Source organism: Pseudonaja textilis, chromosome 2 (assembly GCF_049901715.1).
Source record: "Pseudonaja textilis isolate UNSWEBS1 chromosome 2, rPseTex1.2, whole genome shotgun sequence".
Classification (NCBI taxonomy): domain Eukaryota; kingdom Metazoa; phylum Chordata; class Lepidosauria; order Squamata; family Elapidae; genus Pseudonaja; species Pseudonaja textilis.
Window position 1 is genome coordinate 170797056 of NC_141991.1, and position 21151 is coordinate 170818206.

Genomic DNA, 21151 nt, shown 5'->3' on the forward strand with positions numbered 1-21151 from the left:
TCGTAAGTAACCATGAGCAGTGCCTCCTGATGTAGGAAAGGGCACAACTGGTGCAACAGATGCATTTGTGCAAAGGCCTTCATGGCCATGGCTACCGCTTGCCCTTTGAGCAGGATCAAGTGTCCAAGGAAATCCCCAGACTATGTGTCAATTCTGAATGGGTGTCATCCAAACCAGAGGTAAAAGATCAAATCACCAGATACTGAGGATGTTAAAACCAACAGCCATCGCAGTCTTGGTGGGGCTGAAGTGATATGGATTTTTCCTCATCCAGACCCACATAGTGTTTAGGTACTGGGAAAGCGCCTTGACAGTTTGAGCAGCCCAGGGTAGAGAGGTACATTTATTACAATCATACTTATAGTATTTAGCTCCATGCTGACACATGTCCTCACTCAGTGGTTTCATTTAGATGTTAAAAAGGAGCACGGAGAGAGTCCATGTCAAGTCCCCTGACACCTCATGTCTCCCCTCTTACCAAACCAGCTGAAACCAGCCTTGGAGGTAGGATGGTACCACATCTCAATCCCTCGCCAGCTCAGGTTACCTGATTAGCAATATCAAGAGCCACCGGGAAATCAAGTAGGGCCAGGATGAATACACTACTTCCACCCCTTCCAGGACCTGCCAGAAGTCACTCACAGGTATGAACAGGCTGCAAGTCACTGACCAGCACAAATTAAATTAAGGACATCAGGGAATCAAGGAGAGCCAATCCCAAAGCTTTTGCTGTGCAGCTTTCTGGTGTTTCTGCAATCCATTCTGTGGAGGGCCATTCAGATGTTTCCATGCCTTTGCCAAATGGTTTTGTTCCATCTTTGCTAAGTGCACTTTTTACGGGCTATTTGGCCTTGTAACTTTCTCTCTTGTTCTGCGCATTCTGAACTACAAATGCTTGCCTTTTTTTTTTTTTTTTTACAAACCCCACAGCTACTTTCCGCCTCTGCATAGATGACTTCACAACTCTTTGAAGCTGTTAGAAACTAAGCCTGCAATGTCTGGGGCCCACTGAACACAGAAACCCCAGATATGCATCAGAAGACCATCCTGTAGTTTTTGAGGAGTGGTGTTAAGTTTGCACAATACTCACATGGCCATGAAGGTCAGTGTTAAGCAGCATCATTGCACATGTGAGGCAATGGACTCCATCTGTAGGATTAAAAACACCCAAAGCATGACATATAGAAAGCTACACAGGAATAAAAGAAAATCACACTTCCCACTTTTCCCGTCTGTTTATAAAAGAAAGATGCCAATTAAGTTGGAACCCCCTGCAGCCTAATTAACACTCTCCAAAGCAGTTTCCTTATAAAGAAATACATGACGTTAATCAAGAAAGAGATATCTCATGAAATTAAATCACTGGCAGGGAGAGGAGACCAGCCTGATTTTGTTTGTCACTGGAGAATCACCATAAGCCACGTTTTGAAGATCCACCACAGAGGTGTTTATGTCTTGTGGTAGCTCAGCTGCAGAACCTGATCTCGATTCTGTTTTCCTTTCGGCAATTGGACCTGCAATCCAGTTAAACCAGAAGGTTCAGCCAGGCTCCATCTAATTGAAACCATTTCCTGTGAGACCAATTAAACTCCAGCTGAAGTTGAATTTACCTCCAAAGCTTTCATTAAAATGACAAAAGCAGCATCTTGCCATTGTGGCACAGTGTCATGATGCGTGCAGAAAATGTGCAGAGTTTGCACCGGATAGTACAATACCGCTTTTGTCGTATCGGACCCTTTGATGCGGTCTCCGTATTAGACATTTCTGTCGGGAACTCGTCTCAGAACATCTTCCCTGTTCTCTTTTATTGCTTCCACAAAGTGTGTTGTGTCCATGAAGCTACAAGCTTGAGTGGGCTTTATAAATGTGTATTTGATTGCAGTCTTTCATGGTCTCTGCTTTTGTCCATCAAGATTCTCAGTCCTCCAGGTCGTGGTTATCCCCAAAGTGCTTTTTCAAAAGGTAACTGGATTTGTTTGTTTTTCCTTGAAGACATTTTGCTTCCCATCCAAGAAACTTCTTCAGTCAGAACTCAGAACTGCAGAAGCTTCTTATATGAGAAGCGAAACGTCTTCAAGGAAAAACAAAGAAAATCTAGTTGTCTTTTGAAAAAGCACCTTTGGGATTGCCTCTGTTTTCCCTCTTATCTCAATAAGCCTTTGTACAATTCAAGCTATACAAGGAGGAAAGCCTTACAAGCAGATCATAATAGTGATTCCCATGTATCATGCTTGAGTCCTTCATTGGGCAATAAATGATAGAAAGCCTCAGTGAAAGACGTTCTTTGTGCAAATATCTGAAAAGGATTCTAGTGGTTCAGCAGCAAACTCAGTGAATACTCAATTCCAAAAACGAATGATGGCCATAAAGATTTTATAACTGACTGGGCTGCATTTTCACTCAGCTAGTTTGGGTTTATTGACATACTGGGTTGGGAATGGTTTGTCTTGGGTTTCCGGGGTGGTCTAGTGCAGTGGTGGCTAACCTTTTTTGGGCTCCTGTGCCGAAAATTGCACTCGCACTTATGCTCACTCACTCATGTGCCACCACCCAGAAGGCAATGCATACAGGGCCCCCATGACCCTGTGCATGTGCGGACGATCGCCCCCACATCATCCCCTTACCTGAACTGTGCATGCCTTCCAGCTGATTTTCAGCCTGTTTGAAGCCTTTTTCAGCCTCCCAGAGGCTCAAGGGAAGCCTCTGCAGCCTTTGGAGGCCGAAAAATGGGGCCGTTTCGTCTCTTCCGGTATTCCCTCGAGCCTCTGGAGGCTGAAAATCAGCTGGGAAGCACGCACATGCACAGTGCAGGTAAGTTTGGTATAGGTTTGCCATCACGGGTCTAGTATGATTATAATATTAAAATAAACATTGCAAAGTCTGCTTGAGTAAAAGTGACAATAAGATACACATATCTTAAAACTGTGAAAGGATGATTACCTTGTGTGGAAATAGCACTGGGGTTGCATTGGTGGTATCTGCTGGAGAAATGAACTAGAACTCTCTCTCTTTCCTGAGTTTCTCCGATGAGGGAAAAGGCTTTAAAAAATGTCCTAAAAAGAAACGTAAAGGGGGAAAAAAGTCAAATATTTCTATATTAGGGTTATAAATCAGAGGTGATATTCAGCAGGTTCCGACTAGTTCTGGAGAACCGGTTGCAGAAGTTTTGAGTACTTTGGAGAACCAGCAAATACCACCTGTGGCTGGAGATTTTACAGTATCCTTCCACTGCCACACCCATCCAGCCACGCCCACAGAACCGGTAGTAAAAATTTTTGAATCCCACCACTGTTATAAATTAAAGATAACTTTTTTCAGAATTGAAGACAGCTTGAATAAAGTATGTATCCCATGTGTGTTTTGTTGCAGTTATCACCATGTCTGATACAATACAAAAACCACTGTATTGTTTATCTATATAATAGTTATTATTGCCATGAACACAAGCACAGTTGCCTTAAGTATAAAAGACCTTACAGCTCAGTTTTTACTGTTTTGTAAAATCATGTTAAAGTCTGTACTGGTCTAGCTTTGTGGGAGCTGGGGCGGGGCGGGGGATAGTCATACTATACTGCATTTTTAATAAGTATACTATAAATAAAAAGAGTATTATTATTACTACTCAGTCACTACTAGTACTAAGCAAATAATCATATTTGAAAAGAAAGCTGTATATTTTAAGACTCTTAAAAATCTACTGCCTATGTATAAAATAGATGCTAGTGTTATACAAGCAAATATTTGCTAGAAATATCTGTAGGTATAGCAAACATACAGCAACCTTTGCTATAATTCCTGGGACTAAGGAACTGGGGGAAAATAAGAGGGAAAGGGAGAGATAGGATTCGCTATTTTCTTAAACATGATTACATGAAATTTCTATGTTGATATATGATTCCTTAGGCACTGGGTTTACTTTAAACGTGTCTTCCAGCAGAGAGCGTGCATCCTGCAAAAGAAAACATGCTTTCAAGTCTATCAACTTACAGCAATTGTATGTGTTTTTTTTTTAATGATGCAGCTGTCATCACTTTTCAGCTTTCTCTTCTGACTTCCTTATATCTCTTTCACAGCCCTGCTGTTACTTCTTGTTCTTTCTCCTGCCATTACCTCATACAACTACACAATCAACTTTTTAACAAAAACATTTAAAATAAATAAACAACATTTCTTTTGATGAAGCTGTGCTGTATATTTCCAACCCTGACAAAAAAAAATGCAAACAAGTTACACAGAAGGTCCATCCTAATTTTTGGCTATTTTTAAAGCGGGCACATGCAGAGGCAGGACCACATCCGACACAAATCCTACTCCAATTCAACTCTGACGGCTGTTTTCCAAGGCCCGGGCCACATTCATTTCTATCTGGATGTAACTGGAGAAAATATTGCTTTGTAGTAAAACAGGTGCATTGTATATAGAAGGTCTCTCCTATAATTTTTGGAATCTCCAGTGGGAATGATCTAGTAACAGGAGATGAGAAATACTTCTGCCTGGACAGTTGCTAGCAGTTAAAATAAATAATTCAGAAAATGGATGGAAAAGAAGAAGAAGCAGATTTCTTTATTAGTTTAGAATGCATTTTGAATCAAAGTAATACTAAAAAAAATCACAGACAGCTTGATTGCAGGCTTTTAATGGGATACACGCATTGAATTATCCATAGAATCCTTCATAGGAACAATTTCCTCTGATGCCCCCCAAAATACAGTTCAGTGCACAAGACTATCAGATGGATAATTATTGCTGAAGTTAGGCAATAAAACTAGTACTTTACGTAGAAATCTGAATTAGCTCAATACATTGAGTTTTTACCAGAAATGATTCCAAACACTTCTCACAATAGCTATGAATTTTATGGTTTTTATAGTTTTATATACTTTTTATTGTTTTAAATTGTTGTAATGTTTTGCTGTTTTCAACTGTTTGAAAGACACCCAGAGCCATATATTCAGCTAGGTGGCTATATAGTACATATATGATAAATGAATAAACCCCAACATTGGCAACTTTAAGATATGTGGAGGTCAACTCCCAGAATTGCTTGGGAATTCTGAAAGTTGAAGCTAACACAACTTAAAGTTGCCATGGGTAGGAAACACTGATATAAATAAATAAAACTATTTTATTTGGAAAGGTATAGGTATGATGTATATATGCGTTATGTATGTATACATGTATACACACACACACACACACATATATGCATATACATTAGAGGGACGTGGAGACTCAGTGGCTAAGACGCTGAGCTTGTTGATCAGAAAGGTCGGCAGTTCGGTGGTTTGAATCCCTAGCTCTACGTAACAGAGTGAGCTCCCATTACTTGTCCCAGCTTCTGCCAGCCTAGCAGTTCGAAAGCATGTAAAAATACAAGTAGAAAAACAAGGACCACTTTGGTGGGAAGGTAACAGTGTTCCATGTGCCTTAGGCATTTAGATATGCTGTCCACATGACCATGGAGACGTTCGGACAGCGCTGTCTCTTCGGTTTTGTAATGGAGATGTGCACCGCCCCTAGAGCTGGAAACGACTAGCACGTATGAGCGAAGGGAACCTTTACCTTATACATACATATACACATATACGTACACATACATATCTATATGCATATGCATACACACACACTGTATGTCTTGAGTGTTTATATATGTGTATGAATAAATAAATGAATAAATAAATATTCTCTTAAATATTTAAAAGACTTAAAATGGATGTAATTACATTCTGGTTAAATGTATGCAAATGAAGAGGAAGGTGGCACAAGTTTAGCACTGCTTTACCCATGGTACAGCATCTAAACACACATAACTTAGGTATAGCATTTTCTTTAGCTGAGAAATGATACATGAAAATACATGGGGAAGATGGCTTCTTACCTGAGAGAGTAATCCAAAGACATGTCCGTAAAATCAAAGAACTTGAGGTATTCTTCAGCTACAAGCTTACTAAACTCGTTGCTTCAACAGAAAAAGAAAAAGATAGATCAGTGTATTTATTTATTTTATTTATTTATTATGTCAAGCAATTATAAGATAACAGGTATAAGCATGGTTATGAATACATGAAATGGATATGAATATGAATATGGATATGAATAAAAAAGAAACAATAGGACAGAGATGGTAGGCACGTTGGAAAATGAAACTCAGATGTATTCATAACATTCTAACTATTAAAGGCAGAAAATTGGTACGTACTTTTTCCCCAAATGCTTTGCCACATCAGATCGTTTGAATCTATCCAGATGATAGAGGCGCTTTGCCAGCCTCCGTGCAGCCTCCACATTACCACTGGTCGTACCGTTGATGAAGTCATGGCTCAGGTTTTCATGTCCCTCTTTTTCCAGAACATCATGGCTGCCCATATCCCCTGTGGCATCTAATGGGGTAGTACATTCCAGCCTTGCATTGCTACGAAACAGGAGAGAATATTAACAGGAGGAACAAGAGGAGAAAATCAAATTAATGTTTTTGTAAGTACAAATCATTTATGGCAATGAACAAATAACAGATGATTAGAAAGCTTTTATTACGTTTTATGCACAAATTAAAATGGACATAGTACATTTCCCTTATAACTCTATAGAAGTGAATGGAATTTTCTATTTTATTTTAAGTAGACTTTCTGAGAAAACCTTCTGCTTTTTTTCCCCATCTATCTCTCAGTTCAGACCTTAATGTTAATTCAGAGATCTTTATAGAATTGCTGCCCAGGTTTTAGTGCAGCATATGTTCAAAAACCAGGAAACCTTATTTAAGGTCTCAAAACTGTAAAAGAAGGCAAGAAGAATAGTTGTGAAGAAAGCAGATGTGTGTATATGTTCAAAATTTTTATAAACAGATTTTATAGAAATTTATAAAAAAATATAAAAATTTTGAACATATACACACATAACTTTTAATGAAAGCCAAAAAAGCTTAAATACAGTCTGAAAAAGGAAATTCTTTAGGGTTCCTGTTGTAGTTTACTTGTTTGAAATCCAAAACTTTGTAAATTATAAACAGTTTGATAAGGTACATGTGTTTTGGGTGATAAAATTCTGTGCAGCTATTTTCATTATAACATAAAACTACTTTCATTTCAAAGTTCTTTAAAAAAACAAGAGCAAAATGCAAGAATTAAAATTAGGAATACGTGAAGCATTTCATTTTGACCTATTTGAAGTGTGAAATTTTGTGACATCCCATTTTGAGCGCAAAATTAATACTTTTCAAACAAAAGGAGCCTTCATGTTTGAAATGTGATGTTTCACAAAAGCATCTTGAAATGGTTGTAAACATTTTGCACGTTCCAAGTTACAAAGCCTTTAATTAAGTAAATAGTGCCATCAAACTAAATTTAGTAAACTCTTCTCAGTGAGATAACTTTATTTAATGTATTAAATTTAAAGTATTTATTTAGAGCATTTATACCTCAACTAAGGGTTCTAAAAATAGCTTGTATAACCATGGAAATACAAAAGATACATCATAGAAGGAAAAAGACATGGGCAGGAAATAGATGGCAAAATAACTCAGGACATGTTATTTAGGTTTCATTATTACTATAACGGCCAACTGTGATAAAAATGATTTGTTCAGGGAAGCCCAGATGATAGTATCATCCTTATGGTAAGAAGTTATCTTGTTTTACTACAGTACCACTCAGCAATTTTTTTTCCAGTTAAACACACATTTATATACTACTTCATTTAAACTTATATACTGGTCCATTTCTAAAGGATTCTAAGTTTTATGCACTACAAAGATACCATTACCCTCAAGATTGTCCCAAATGAAGGAACACTTTTCAATTAAATATAATATAAACTAAGATTTTTCTGGTTCCAATATGTATGCAAATAGCATTATTTGAAATACTTGAGAAGACCTCATTTTAAAACACCTCATACTGTAGTAAAAACAAATACGATGCAACAGTCTCTATTAAACATTACAACACAGGAAGAAGGACTGTGATGGCACACTGGGAAAAAGCCATCTGAATGGTAGCTGCAATGAATCCATCAAATGTGCTGCTGCTATGAAGTATTTTTTCACAACCCATGTTTCATCCTCTCATTGGCATAACTACTTGATAAATGTGAATCATGTGAGCTTCTTTCCTGATAATACAATGACTGGTTTTGAAACATAACAAACGCCCTGTCTAGAAAGTGTTCTAAAAAAGCCACCACCGCACCACATTTTTGATGTGTCACAACATTCAGACATACGGTCAACAGTATATCACAATATGCATTTTTCTGCAACCAACTTGATGGCCTCACTCAGGGCTGTAAGGAGAGCTGATTTATCATGGTACAGCCCTACACTATTCCTTTATTAGATATATGGGGAAAAGAAACTATAAAATACACATGTCATGGCTTAAGGCTCCCATTTGCCTCTTAAGAACTCCCAAGCACCAGAATTGGATAATTTTTTTTTCTTATTTGGAAGGAATCAGGGAGTCAAGGACTATCTTAAGCCTCTCTGCATAAACCCTTTTATCTCCCATATTTGCAAACCTGGGATATTTGGTCCCACCCACTTCAGTGACATTATGACATCACTAACTCTATACCCAGCAGCCGTCAGGCAGAAAAAGCCTGCTCACCTTCCATTTTCAAGACAGCAAAATATCCTTGCCAAATAGTTCATTCTGAGTACTAAACCGGCATTAACGGTAACAATGGTTAATCATGTGTTTATGACGTCAACTTTATGAAAAGCTTCTAGAGAGAAAAGCGATTCAAACTCTGTGTTGGGGATGACAAATATAAATACTCCCATTTGTACAATCCACACAATCCACTCCAGTCACTATCTCTAAAATGAGGAAACGTCATGTTTCAGTATGTTGCTGATTGGATATGCCAATAGTAGAAAAAAAGGAAGCAAGACAATGAGCAGGCGGGTAGGTGAAAGTCTGTTGCTAAAGGAGGAAGGTTTTTTTTTAAAAAAAGAGGCAAATAACCTAAGGAAAACATTGCAAATAAAATTAAGGAAGAAATTCAATGAGAATTGAATATTTCAAACAGAGGCATCTAGGCTCAAAATATACAGATGTAGCATTCCCAAAAAATATTGGTGAATTCTTAAGCTTCAGCTTTATTAATTTGGTTAGGAAATGCCACAGGCTAGTGGAAATTAGTTTGATACTTTTTAAAACAATTCTCTTAAAGGTTAATGTTGATCGTTTGATACCCAGATCTTTTGCTCTAAAGCAGTCTAAGAAAGGATAACGGATATATTCCTAGTCTTCATTTGACTACCAAATCTCTTTACAACATACTTCTCCAAATTATTTTTTTCAGAATTAGTTCTTATATTTCCATCACATAAGCCTTAAGATTAATCTAAGAGGAAAACTGAGCAATGGTATGGTAGAATTGTTAAATCTAAGTTAGTGCCTGGTTGCAAAACCACCAAAAATTCCAAATAAATATACAATCCAATTCAACTTTAGCAGAACTTAGTAGTAGTAGAGCACATGTATTCCATTAGATTCATTTCAAAGAAGCAAGAGATATATGCCTCAGAGATTTCATCACAATTGGCCCTAGCCAATTGTGAACGAAACTCCATGAAGGCCTATGCGTCTGGCAGGTTACAGAAGAATTTCCATTACAGTTCCCAAATTTTTCCCACAGTATTGAACATTATGAAAACTAGACGCAAAAGGACATTAGGTTGGAAGAGGCTGACATAGACAGAATTCTTTATACTGTCATTTCTTTGCTTCCAATTTCTTTGTCCTCTCATCTGCAAAAATAATTTGGTGTATTTACCATTGATATCAAAGAAAAATGCCAATACATTGATGGTAGCATTTGGTATCAGCAGTCCAATTATATCACCTGCAATCTTTACTCAACACCAACAGTTAACATACCTGTTTAATTCCACATTATAGCTTGGTGCAATGCCAACTTTGTCATGCTTTTGCATCTCCCTAAAAGAGAAGTTGCTTGTTCACACAGCAACAGAAACTGCCAGCAGCAAGCAGACCACTCTTGGCAAAATCCTTTACGGTATCCTTCACAGGAATCCTAGATAGATATTTCCTGTCTTACTGTGAGCCAAGGAAAGGATCTCCTTCATCTTCATATGTTAAGGATGACTGGAATGTATACATCTGCCATTTGGACATCCATGTGACTTAAGAAAAACATCCCTAGACATTCCAGATCTTTGTCATGATGCAAGAATTACATCATAAGTGACTTGTATTCTTTACAGGGAGTGGCATTTGTAGACCATACATATTTTACCTAAAACCTCTGGATTTAGTTTACCATTGGGGAAAGTGAAATAATTGTAACACAGGGAGGGAGGGAGGGAGGGAGGGAGGGAGGGAAGGAAGGAAGGAAGGAAGGAAGGAAGGAAGGAAGGAAGGAAGGAAGGAAATAATGTTATCTATCATTGGGAAAATGATTTGGGAAGTCAGCAGTCATATTTCTTTAACAAAACAGTAGCCATACATACATAAAACAATGTAAAACAAACAAAATATGTTAGGAAGGAGGTATATAAGAAAAGGAATGAATCTTAAAGCAAGTATTAGCAAAGGGCAGGATACATTAAACAGAGAAACTATATTTATTATTATATTTCATGTTCATTTCAGTCTACCTTGACAAAATAGCAGGCTACAAACCACCTATTAACAAATGTTTGCAAATTATTAAATTGCATAATCAAAATCTGTTATTTAAATTAGACATAAAAGCAAAGCATCGATACAGAAAGCATCACTTGCAGTAAGCAATATCAAAAGTCTGTTCTGAAACCAGAACTAATCTAAATATTTGGACTGAGCCAACTCAGGTAGCCTCATTTGAAAAAGGCATTATAGATGGTCCTTGTTTTAAAAAACCACAAGACTTTCAAGCAGTGGTAGGCTGCTGCCGGTGTAACAACCGGTTTAGTGATTGTGCGCTTCGCACATGTGAACAGCTTTCCAAAAAAACTCACCTGCTATGTTACTTCTGGGGAGTAACACAGCTGAGGAGTGACAATCCCCTCTGCTGCGCGAATCAGCCGAGAGGATATATGTAAGTACAGCGCAGAGGCGGGCAGGTGGGCCCACATGATGTCGGAGCGAACCGGTTCGCTGCCAGCTAGGGGTTTGCCCAAACCAGTCCAAACCGGGAGAAGCCCACCCCTGCTTTCAAGTCTAGACAGTCCAATTATAGATTCCTGAACCTTCTTCAATATTACTCAAACTAGTAGAACATATGTTAGAGATCAGGAGTCCTTTCTACATCACAATTTCCTCTCACTAAAATTATACTTCATATTTGGAATACTTTGCATGATTATATGCATGAATTCAGTCTAGTGAACATTCGACTTTCCATTAATCCTTCCTTTTTTGCGTATGTCAAATTCACTTCCATTTAGATTATTTTCTGACACTTCATTCCTTGGAACCTTATCAACATCCTAGTAATATTATATTTGTAATTAATGTGATTGTTTAAAATCAAAACAGGCTGAATCCATCAAATATTCTTTCTTTGGATGTTGAAAATGCCTATTATTTCTTGGACATTTTTGAGTGGGTACTGATTTACAATGGTTTCGCCAAACCTAGAGTGACATGTTTATTAACTCTAAAGCACAAGTAATTATTAATAGTTATTTCCTTGGTTAGTTATGACACGTTATATATCAGAACATATACATTGCCACAATTTATTTTTCTGTTTAATTTGACTTTACAACTTCTTGCTTCAGGATTAGAAATCCTGAAAAAGTTCACAGATGAAGGCACAAGTTTTTGAAAAATTTAATACATGTAAAATATATATGTTATATCAACAAACATATATATTTCTACTTCTCAACATATTTCAGTGACATGAGTCTGATATTCAGTCTGGTTATCCTATGAACTGATTTCCCTGGGTGTCATAATAAACTTGAGAACTATAGGTTTGTGAGTTTAGGTCTTGTTCTGATTCCTTTATATTAATATAAGAATTCCTAGGACTTTCTGTCAATCAGTAAATTTAGCATTATCTCCGGTTTGGGTACAAATGAACTTCATAAAGATATAGATCAGGGGTCTCCAACCTTGGCCACTTTAAGACTTTGCTGGCTGAGGAATTCTGGGAGTTGAAGTCCACAAGTTTTAAAGTGGCCAAGGTTGGAGACCCCTGATATAGATGATCTAGTATTTGTTAGTATTTGTGATAAGATAAGCATGACTAGTTGAATTCTGAGGCTGATCCATATTTTAAGATTAATTTACAGAATTACAGAATAACAGATTGGAAAGGACTTTGGAGATCTTCTAATCCAACCGCTTACTCAAGCCTATATCATTTCAGACAAACGGCTGTCCAATCTCTTCTTAAAAACCTCCAGTGATGAAGCATCTGAATTGTCACACACTTGCGTTAGACACTGGATACACTTGCAATAAATCACGTTACTCACAAATAGTGAAACACGGGGACAAGGTTTTAATGCAGGCTTCCAGATAACAAGCAGTAGTAACAGTAACAAGGAACTGTTTAAAGTCAGCGTTGAGAGCAATCGCCTCTCCACGCTGACTTTATACCCCACAGCTCAATCAATGCATAATAATAGCACCGCACCCAATCCCACACCCATGCGCTCCACCCCGTGCCTAAAGTACATAATAGTGCCTCACCCCGCAGCTAAACCCACGTGCCTCCACCCCGTGCCTAAACGCTCCGGAAACCCCTCCCTCAGCCCGTCATAGCAAAGCATTATAGCAATTCCCCAGGATCGGCAGCATCATTCTATGCGAGTCGCGACTCCTCCTTTTCCCAACTGATGACAGAGCGCGCAGCCAATATGCCACCGCCCCCCCAACAGGAGAACAAGAAGCGACGGCCCTTTGCGCAGCAGGACACCATCACACCAAAATGAGTAATGCACAGGAACGAAGCGCTGTGGAAATCACGGCGCTGCTGCTACAGCCTTGTCGGAACAGAGCATTACAGCCATAGCTCCTCTTGCTGCAATGAAACGCCATCCATTTGATCATGTATTGATGGGGATGCTGCCATGTTCATAAGTGTGAAAACAGTCATAAATCACTTCTTAAGTGCTGTTTTAACTTTGAACGGTCACTAAAAATGAAATGTTGTAAGTCGAGGACTACCTGTATTTCGTATTGTCCCTTTTGGCAGAAGCAACCTCAAGCAGGCTTTTCTTATAACAGGCCACCAGTCTCTGATATCGACTGGAGAGAATTTCCCTCCCACAACCGATGCAAAAAAAAATTTCCCAGCTGTGTGATATTTGACGGGCTCTTTCAAATCACCCCGCAGCCTTTCAATTGGATCTAGATCCAGTCTTTTATATAACCATTCCAGAGCCCTATACTTCTGTTTTGTCTTATTTTTTGCAGCCATTCCTTGGAGCATTTACTGAAACGCTTAAAGTCACTGTCATGTTGCAAGGTCCACTTTAAGTTGAGCTTCAGTGTTCTGACATACGGTCTCACTTACTGTATCCACAAGAACCCTCTGGCATAATGAAGAATTCATATTGTGGTGATGAGCTGCCCTGATAAGCAAAGCAGTGTCAAAACATAAGATGTCCACCACCATGCTTTATAGTTGATCTCAGGTCTTTTGGGTGAAATGCTGCCTTTAATTTTCAACAAGCATGTCTTCTGATACTGACGTTCAATATCCTTGCCTTATGTGTCCAGAGCACATTGTTCCACAACTCCTGGGTCTTTGCTAGATACTCATGAGCAAGCATTAGTGTTACCTGAATCCCACATTGGGCAGAGCCAAGGGGCTGAACTATAAGACCTCCAAGGTTCCTTTTAACACTATGGTTCTGATTCTCTGTGGACAGGAAAGTCTTCCCCCTAGCACATTTCTATGTAAATCTAATTTATGCAGTTTATTTCTCATAATAGACTCATACAACTTGACATAATGGTAGGCAGGGGTGGGATACGACAGGGTTAACTATCAGTTCGGGATTTACGAGCTTCCCTGCATGCTGTGAGCTGCGCGCCTGTTAATCATCATTAGCACGCTGCGTGCCGAGAAGCAGCCTTTGAAACAGCCCTCTTTTCTTGTTTTTTTAACTGCAGCTGTGCCTCGTTCGAAGCTGAAGTTGAAAAATCAGGAAATCAAGATCAGGTAAGAGCCCAGGTGGGCAAAAACATCAGAAGACATAGAACCGGTTCTATGTCTGCTGCTCTTCAGAGCTACCGGTTCTACAGAGGTGGACAGAACCAGTAGAAACCCACCCCTGGTGGTAAGTGTTATCCAGAGTTATCCATTTCATGTGATGAAATTCTGGGATACTTAAGAGATTTTTTTCAACCTCTTATGATCTGCTCTAGGACTGAACTTGCTGGGACAGCCTGACCGTGGCAAACTGGCAGATATTTGGTAATGGAAGGATTATCTCCAATGGTTTGGCAATCCTTTTAAACCCTTCCTAGACTCATAGGCATCTATAACCTTCTTTCTGAAGGCCTCACAGAATTCCCTTGATGTAGGCATGGTGATATCTTCAACAATAAAGAGCAAATCAAACTACATGTTCCCAATTTAAATAAGACAAATTCATTAGAGATCCTCTCTATTATTTGCACTTGATTCTAATTTTAGGTATTTGAGAGAGTGATAAATGTAAAGGTGCGTTTACCTTTCCCATATGCTAAATTTACATTAACTTAAATTCTACGATGGACTACAAAATATAAATGGTACAAGATATTTGCTATTAATGTAGTTGAAATGAAGATCAAAAATGTGTGTATAGTATGTTGAAATGTGCTGGAAAAAATAAAAAATTTCACTGGGGTATACTTACTTTTTCATATTTTAGACAGTTCCAGTTCCAAGGAAAGTGCACTTGAAACAGCTGCACTTTGTACTAAATCTACATATTTTGGGGAAAAAACTGCATTCCTCAAGGGGTAATAATTTGACAGTGTGCTGGGTACGAGTGAAGCAGAGGGTGAGTAAAACTAAAAGCAAAAATGGTCCAGGAACTCTTTCTCCCTAATATCTTCTTTCACCAGTCTTCCTAATATCCTTTTCTCTCCCTTCTAAGTAGTAAGTTACGGTATAAAGAAATAACTAATTCTCATCAGAGAATCTGAGCTGACCTGAACTGTTTTGAAGCAGAATGTTGACATTTGACTTAGAGGTATCCTGAGATCCTAGGCTGCACACCCCAATATCATACTGTTGTCCAATCTTACTTATTTTCATTTAGGCAGGCATGTCCAGTTATAGCAACTGCAAGACTTGTGGACTTCAACTCCCAGAATTCCTCAGTTAGCCACAACGCAGATTCTGGAATACTGTAGTTAGATTGATCGGTGTTGAGAAAAAAATGCCTGCTCTAAAGCTGGCAACCTAAATTACAAAACTGGAAGGCAACCAGGTGGAAGCACTGCCAGGTTCAAATAAAGAGTAATATTATTTCAACAAATACACTGAAATTCTTAACACTGACTCGAATTCATGAGTTACTTACAAAATAATAAAGGTGGGACAAAATCAAAATAAATACACACCACAATTTTTCCAAGAGCCTAACTTACCACTATTTTTGTGAAACAAAAATCTGTACTGTCCTTTAGCAGCCAAGAAACTGTATTTTCAGACTCTCAGAAATCTGTGGAATGAAAAGGAGGCCAGAACTCAACTTTCCTCTTTTATCCAACAGTTTTTTGAAAATTGTTAGGTTTGGACAAGAAAGAGGGTCTTAACTTTTGGAACATTCCTTCTAAAAGGAATTCATTTCACGTCTTTGATAACAGCATTTTAGAACCTGTTCAGAAACTTGTTCTTCAAGAAGGTCTCAAACTACAAGCTTATCTTATTTAACCAAACACTTATTTCAATATGTTAAGTATATTTTAGTGCTGCAATATTAATCCTTTACAATTCTGTTGTTTTAGATTTCCATGTGTTTTACTGCTGTAAATCTCTCAAAATTCTACAAAGAATTTCTACGATGAAATATAACTCTTTTCAATGAATAAATAGTAAGTGATTCACAAATTACAGACCAATCAGTTTCTGAAGTCATTGCATATATGGTAAGTCCTTGCCAAAAGCATGTCAAGTGGCAAGAAGAATTTATATTTTCCTAATGTCCAAATAAGTACAAAAGTTTCAAGATTGACAAGGCAATTAGTTTTCTCAAAATATTGCTGAATATTAGATCAGTAATTTTCTGTCAGCTTTCTAAGGAAGAGATTCTTAATGGAAAAAAACAAACAAACCTGCAGTTAGTAAGCATTCCGCTTAAATTCCCCTTTCTTAATTTTTCAGATCAACCCCTATATTTTAGAGGAAGATTTAAAGTACTGTATAACAAATGCAAAATTAGGTCAGGCTATAAAGTCTGTCCATTGAATTTTCACACCAATGATTTCTTGTCTTTTTAATCTAAGCGGAAGTTTTCTACAATCATGGCATTTAAAAAATATTGGGGATATATTAAAAAAAAATCTTCGAGCATGAAAATAATTGTTTCATGAATAAATTTAATTTTAAAAAGACGAACTGACTGCAAAAGGTTTGTCACTCCTGAAATAATTTATCTTTTATTTTCTTCCAAACAATAATATAATGTATAGCTTTATCTGAAAGTATTAACTCAACTCCATAATTAAATTAACAGAAGCAGAAGAGCCAGATCTTCCAAAATAGGTTTCAAGGATAGAACTATTAAATAGAAAAATAATAATACAGGTAGTCCTCAACTTACAACCACAATTGAGCCCAAAATTTCAGTTGTTAAGCAAGACAGTTGTTAAATGAGTTTTGCCCCATTTTATGACCTATTTACACAGTTAAGTGAACCACTGCAGTTGTTAAGTGAAAATTGTGGTCTTACTGAAAATCCGTCTTCCCACTTACTCAGAATATCACACAAGATGGACACATAATGCCAGGACACTGCAACAGTCATAAGTACATGCCAATTGCCAATCATCCAAACTTTGATAACATGACCTTAGGGGTGCTGCAACCGTCACAAGTGTGAAAATTGGTCATTCACTTTTTTCGGTGTCACTGTAATTTAATTTAATGAACAGTCATTAAAGGAATGATTGTAAGTCAAAGTCTACCTGTATTTGACTGCATTTTCCCCGTTTAAATTATTTCTGAAGGTAAGAAAGTCTGAAATTTTACACGAGTCCAACATTTAAGAATGCCTGAAGTTTTCAAAAATTGTTTGAAAAAGCTCGGTCATCTAATATTTATGGCTCAACAGCACCCACAAACAATTCCAGAAACAGTGCTGCGTAGCCATTCTATCTCTGTGAGTGAGTAATGGAAACTTAGCAAAGAATCATTAGTAGTATTAGTAACAGCAGCAGCAATAATAATTTAGTTTCATTAAAAACTAAAGGCTGGTGTCACAAATTTATTTAAGAAAAAAAAAAGAAATCAAACACACACAAATCTAATTCTTATTTCTCTGAACAATGCCCTCATTACCAGTCATGGAATGGAATTATGCCTGTACAGAACATAAAAGAATTTCAAAATTATACATTATATAATGTATACTGGCACCCAGAGTCACCTTGTAGGAGAAATGGGTGGCATAGAAATTTAATAAATAAATAAATACGTACATACATACATACATAGCCAGAAGAAACACTGTATCAGACATGTAATAAGAGCGAGCTATGGTCTTATTTAATGTACAATTGCAAGTGAAATAAAAGTCTTTACAATCCCTTTGGGATTGTAATCAGGTTGCAGGAATTCTGCAAAACTGTCTCAAAATTCACATCTGTGGTCCAAGTGAAATTTTTATTGAAAAGAATCATGGGACAACAACAAGATCAGTGATAAAGAAGAAGAAGAAATTACTAACTGAGAGATGGTGATAGAAAAAATAGACTTGGAGAAGAATCCTACATTCTTTGCAGATTGCTCTAACGCCCAAATAAGTTATGCTGTCTGTCACCATTGAGACCCTAAATGTATTTAGATCTGCAGTCTTGATAGATGCAGGCAAACGTGTGATTATTTTTATCACACAAATGCACTGCTAGCATGCAACCACCTGTTACAGAAACAATTTAACTTCCGATTCTACCTTGATTCTCCAAATGTGATCACGTTGGTTAGCACTGGGACACTCTGGAATTTTTCTCACAAATCATAATAACGAGGGTGGGGATGGTGGAAAGATCAGTAAGAAGACAAGAAGTATCAAATTACCTGACTTTGGAAACGGTCAGCCCATAATTACACTCGTATAATGGCAGCATTTTCTATCCTTTCAGCCATTCTTTTCTTTCCACTGATAGCTTGTCAGGCTGTTTGTTGCTTCAGAAAGACACCCAAACACTAGATAAGGGTTTCAAGGTTTATAGACGGCGGGTGGACTGTAGGGCAGAAATTCTAACTTGAAACAATTTTAAGGGTTTCTTCCTGTGCTTGTGGGCAGGGCAGTTCCCTACAACTTTCCAACAGACCTGCCTCAAAAAAGTACAATATACAATGAAGTCACTCTTCTCCACAGACATTCCTTTAAACATTTGCAGACGGCCCGAAGGAACACTTTTTGCCTGACTTTCTGTCATCTAGAGGAGAAAGGAGCTGCTCCCAAAGCATGCTCACCCAGAATAGTTTCCATGAAAAATAGGGAATATAATGTAGCTCATACTTTACAGATTTGCAAACTACTGCTTGAAAGAACTCACTTGCTGCACCAAAATAGTCTTGTCATTTTAATACAGACTTATCTATCAACCTAATTTAGCACTTATATTGTGCTAATGATCACAGTTTCTGCCAAGGGAGGGTAGATCCCTCTATTTAGATACAATTGTTTGTTCTTGTCTTTTTTTTACGGCAAAGAGCTAGAAAAATCCAAGTGAATCAAGAAGAAATAAAGGATAGAATTGGGACAGAATGGGACAACTTGCCACAGCCAACTCACTGTGGCCACCACACCACAGACAATTCTCCGTGGCCAACACCACGGGACAACTCTCCCCAGCCAACTCTCTGCAAGACAATTTATCAATTCAATTTGATTATATAAAATAAATTAAAAATGTTTTATTTTTTGTCACTCAGATTTAATTTTGTCCCACTTTTTGCATCTTTTCTTTAATAATTCTATCCCATCATTTCTTTTGATTATCCTGCATTGAGTTGTCTCACAGAGAGTTGGCCATGGCAGGTTGTTCCATGGCAAGTTGGCTTCAGCAAGTTGGCCATGTCAAGTTAGCTATGGTGAGTTGGCCATGGCGTGTTGGCCACAGCAAATAGTCATAGACTGGGGGGAGGAAGTCTGATTGACAGACCAGCATGTAGGTAGGATTAATAGATTAGTGAAAATGCTATTAAAGTTGCAGACAGAATATTGCATTACTGCACGAATGAGCTGCACTGTAAAAGTTGAAAAAGTCTAGGCCAGCTGGCTGGGGACTTCTGGGAATTAAAGTCCACACATTTTAAAGTTGCCAAATTTGAAAAACACTGCACTAAATTGAACAAAGCTGTGGAATTTAGCCATACTAAAATCTCACAATTTTGTAATTAATTGAGCTGCTTTTGCTAATTTTACCAGCTGCAAAAAAAAAAAAAAATGAACCGTTGATTTTCAATTTTCTGCTGTTTTTAAACTGTTCCAGTTTTGATGCGTCTTTTGATTTAAACAGACTTCTCAAATACCAACATCTATTCATTCAATGCCCAACTTGAAAGCTCTCATTTGCTGATTTTATTGCACCCTCTTCTCAAATAAAGCCAAAGGTTTAGACATAAATTTCCTCCACCAGTACTATCCTCACAAGAATGCTTTGAAATTACAATGAAATACATGTGCTAATAATTCAAGATCTATTTCAGTCTAAATAGTCTCGCATAATTCGATTTGAATGAAAATGTTTAATTTCCCATGTAAAATCCCAGAAATTGCAGCAAGGACTTGGTATTAACTGAAACATATTTAACTCATCTGTTCTTGTTCAACAGAGGTAGAAGAAAACAGGAAAGGAGATAACCCCACTTCTAACCTGATGCAAGAACTTCAGGCTTCTTCCACTTCTATGGGAAAAAAAATCTACTTCCTTCAGTCTTAAACGCTGCTATTCAAAAATAACAATAATAAAACACAGTGACTTTCCATCAACTCCATCTGTAGACAGAGAGCAAAAACAGCAGAGCTCAGCACGTTCTCCATTGTGCAGAAGTGCCTGCTGGTAGGCCAAAAGTGCACTATCAGCAGAATGTAGCCAAGAAGGCCTTGTGGCCAAGAGAGGGGAACAATACGAGAAATGGTAGAAATTGTATTACGGGAAAAGCCCACAGATCTCCAGAGGTAATGGAACATTGCAGAAGTAAGCGGCAGCTTCAAGCTTTCCTACAAAGCAGCTTGACTCCGAAAATCTGACATATCTTTACAAATCAGGAATCAGATAATACAATACAGGTAGTCCTTGACTTATGAAACATAACTGGCCCCAAAATTTCTGTTTGTTAAGTGTGTTCTGCCCCATTTTATGACTTTCCTTGCCACGGTTGTTAAGAGTATATCTGCAGTTGTTAAGTTAGTAACACAGTTATCAAATGAATCTGGCTTCCCCATCGACTTTGCTTGTTACGAGGTCTCAAAAGTCTGATCACATGATTCTGGGATAGTGCAACTGTCATAAGTATGAGTCAGTTGCCAAATGTCTGAATTTTGATCGCGTGACCATGGGTTTGCTGCGGGGCCGTAAGCGTGAAAAACAGTCAGTGACGTTGTAACTTAGAGGGGTCACTAAATGAACTGGACTACCTGTTATTGCTTAGCAGATTTGACAGAAGACCCCTTCCATACCTCGGCGAGTATCAACACTCGGAAGGAAAGTCTGCCTGGCAACCCAGAAAACTGAGGCTAATTGTGGAAAAGTCACTGCCAGAAGAGATAGGCAAGAAAACAGAAGGTAAACAGACCAATGGACCTTAGGACTTGAACCCTCTCCAAGCTCTTCTCACCACACTGACTGAGATACCACGTGACCTGAATTTCAGCAGGCAAAGCCAGGATGGAAACTAGGAGGACCAACACACAATTTCTCAAGGCTACAATGGGAGTTAAACTCACAAGATCTCTCTGGATGTATTACTAATCTCATCATGTATTATTATAGTTATATGCTGTCATAACCAAGGACCGGTT

At 37.9% G+C, this 21151-nt stretch overlaps 1 protein-coding gene across 6 annotated transcripts in view; it reads right to left on the minus strand.

Annotated features, from left to right (window-relative positions):
- PSD3 (pleckstrin and Sec7 domain containing 3) overlaps positions 1-21151 on the minus strand; it is a 163103-nt gene that overhangs the window by 90084 nt on the left and 51868 nt on the right. For all 6 annotated transcript variants that reach the window (XM_026718552.2, XM_087926451.1, XM_087926453.1 and 3 more), the window contains 4 exons: positions 6200-6412; positions 5879-5959; positions 2941-3053; positions 1091-1149 (listed from right to left, as the gene is read on the minus strand). In XM_026718552.2, coding sequence (XP_026574337.1) covers positions 1091-1149; positions 2941-3053; positions 5879-5959; positions 6200-6412 — 466 coding nt within the window. The remainder of the gene's footprint in view (positions 1-1090; positions 1150-2940; positions 3054-5878; positions 5960-6199; positions 6413-21151) is intronic.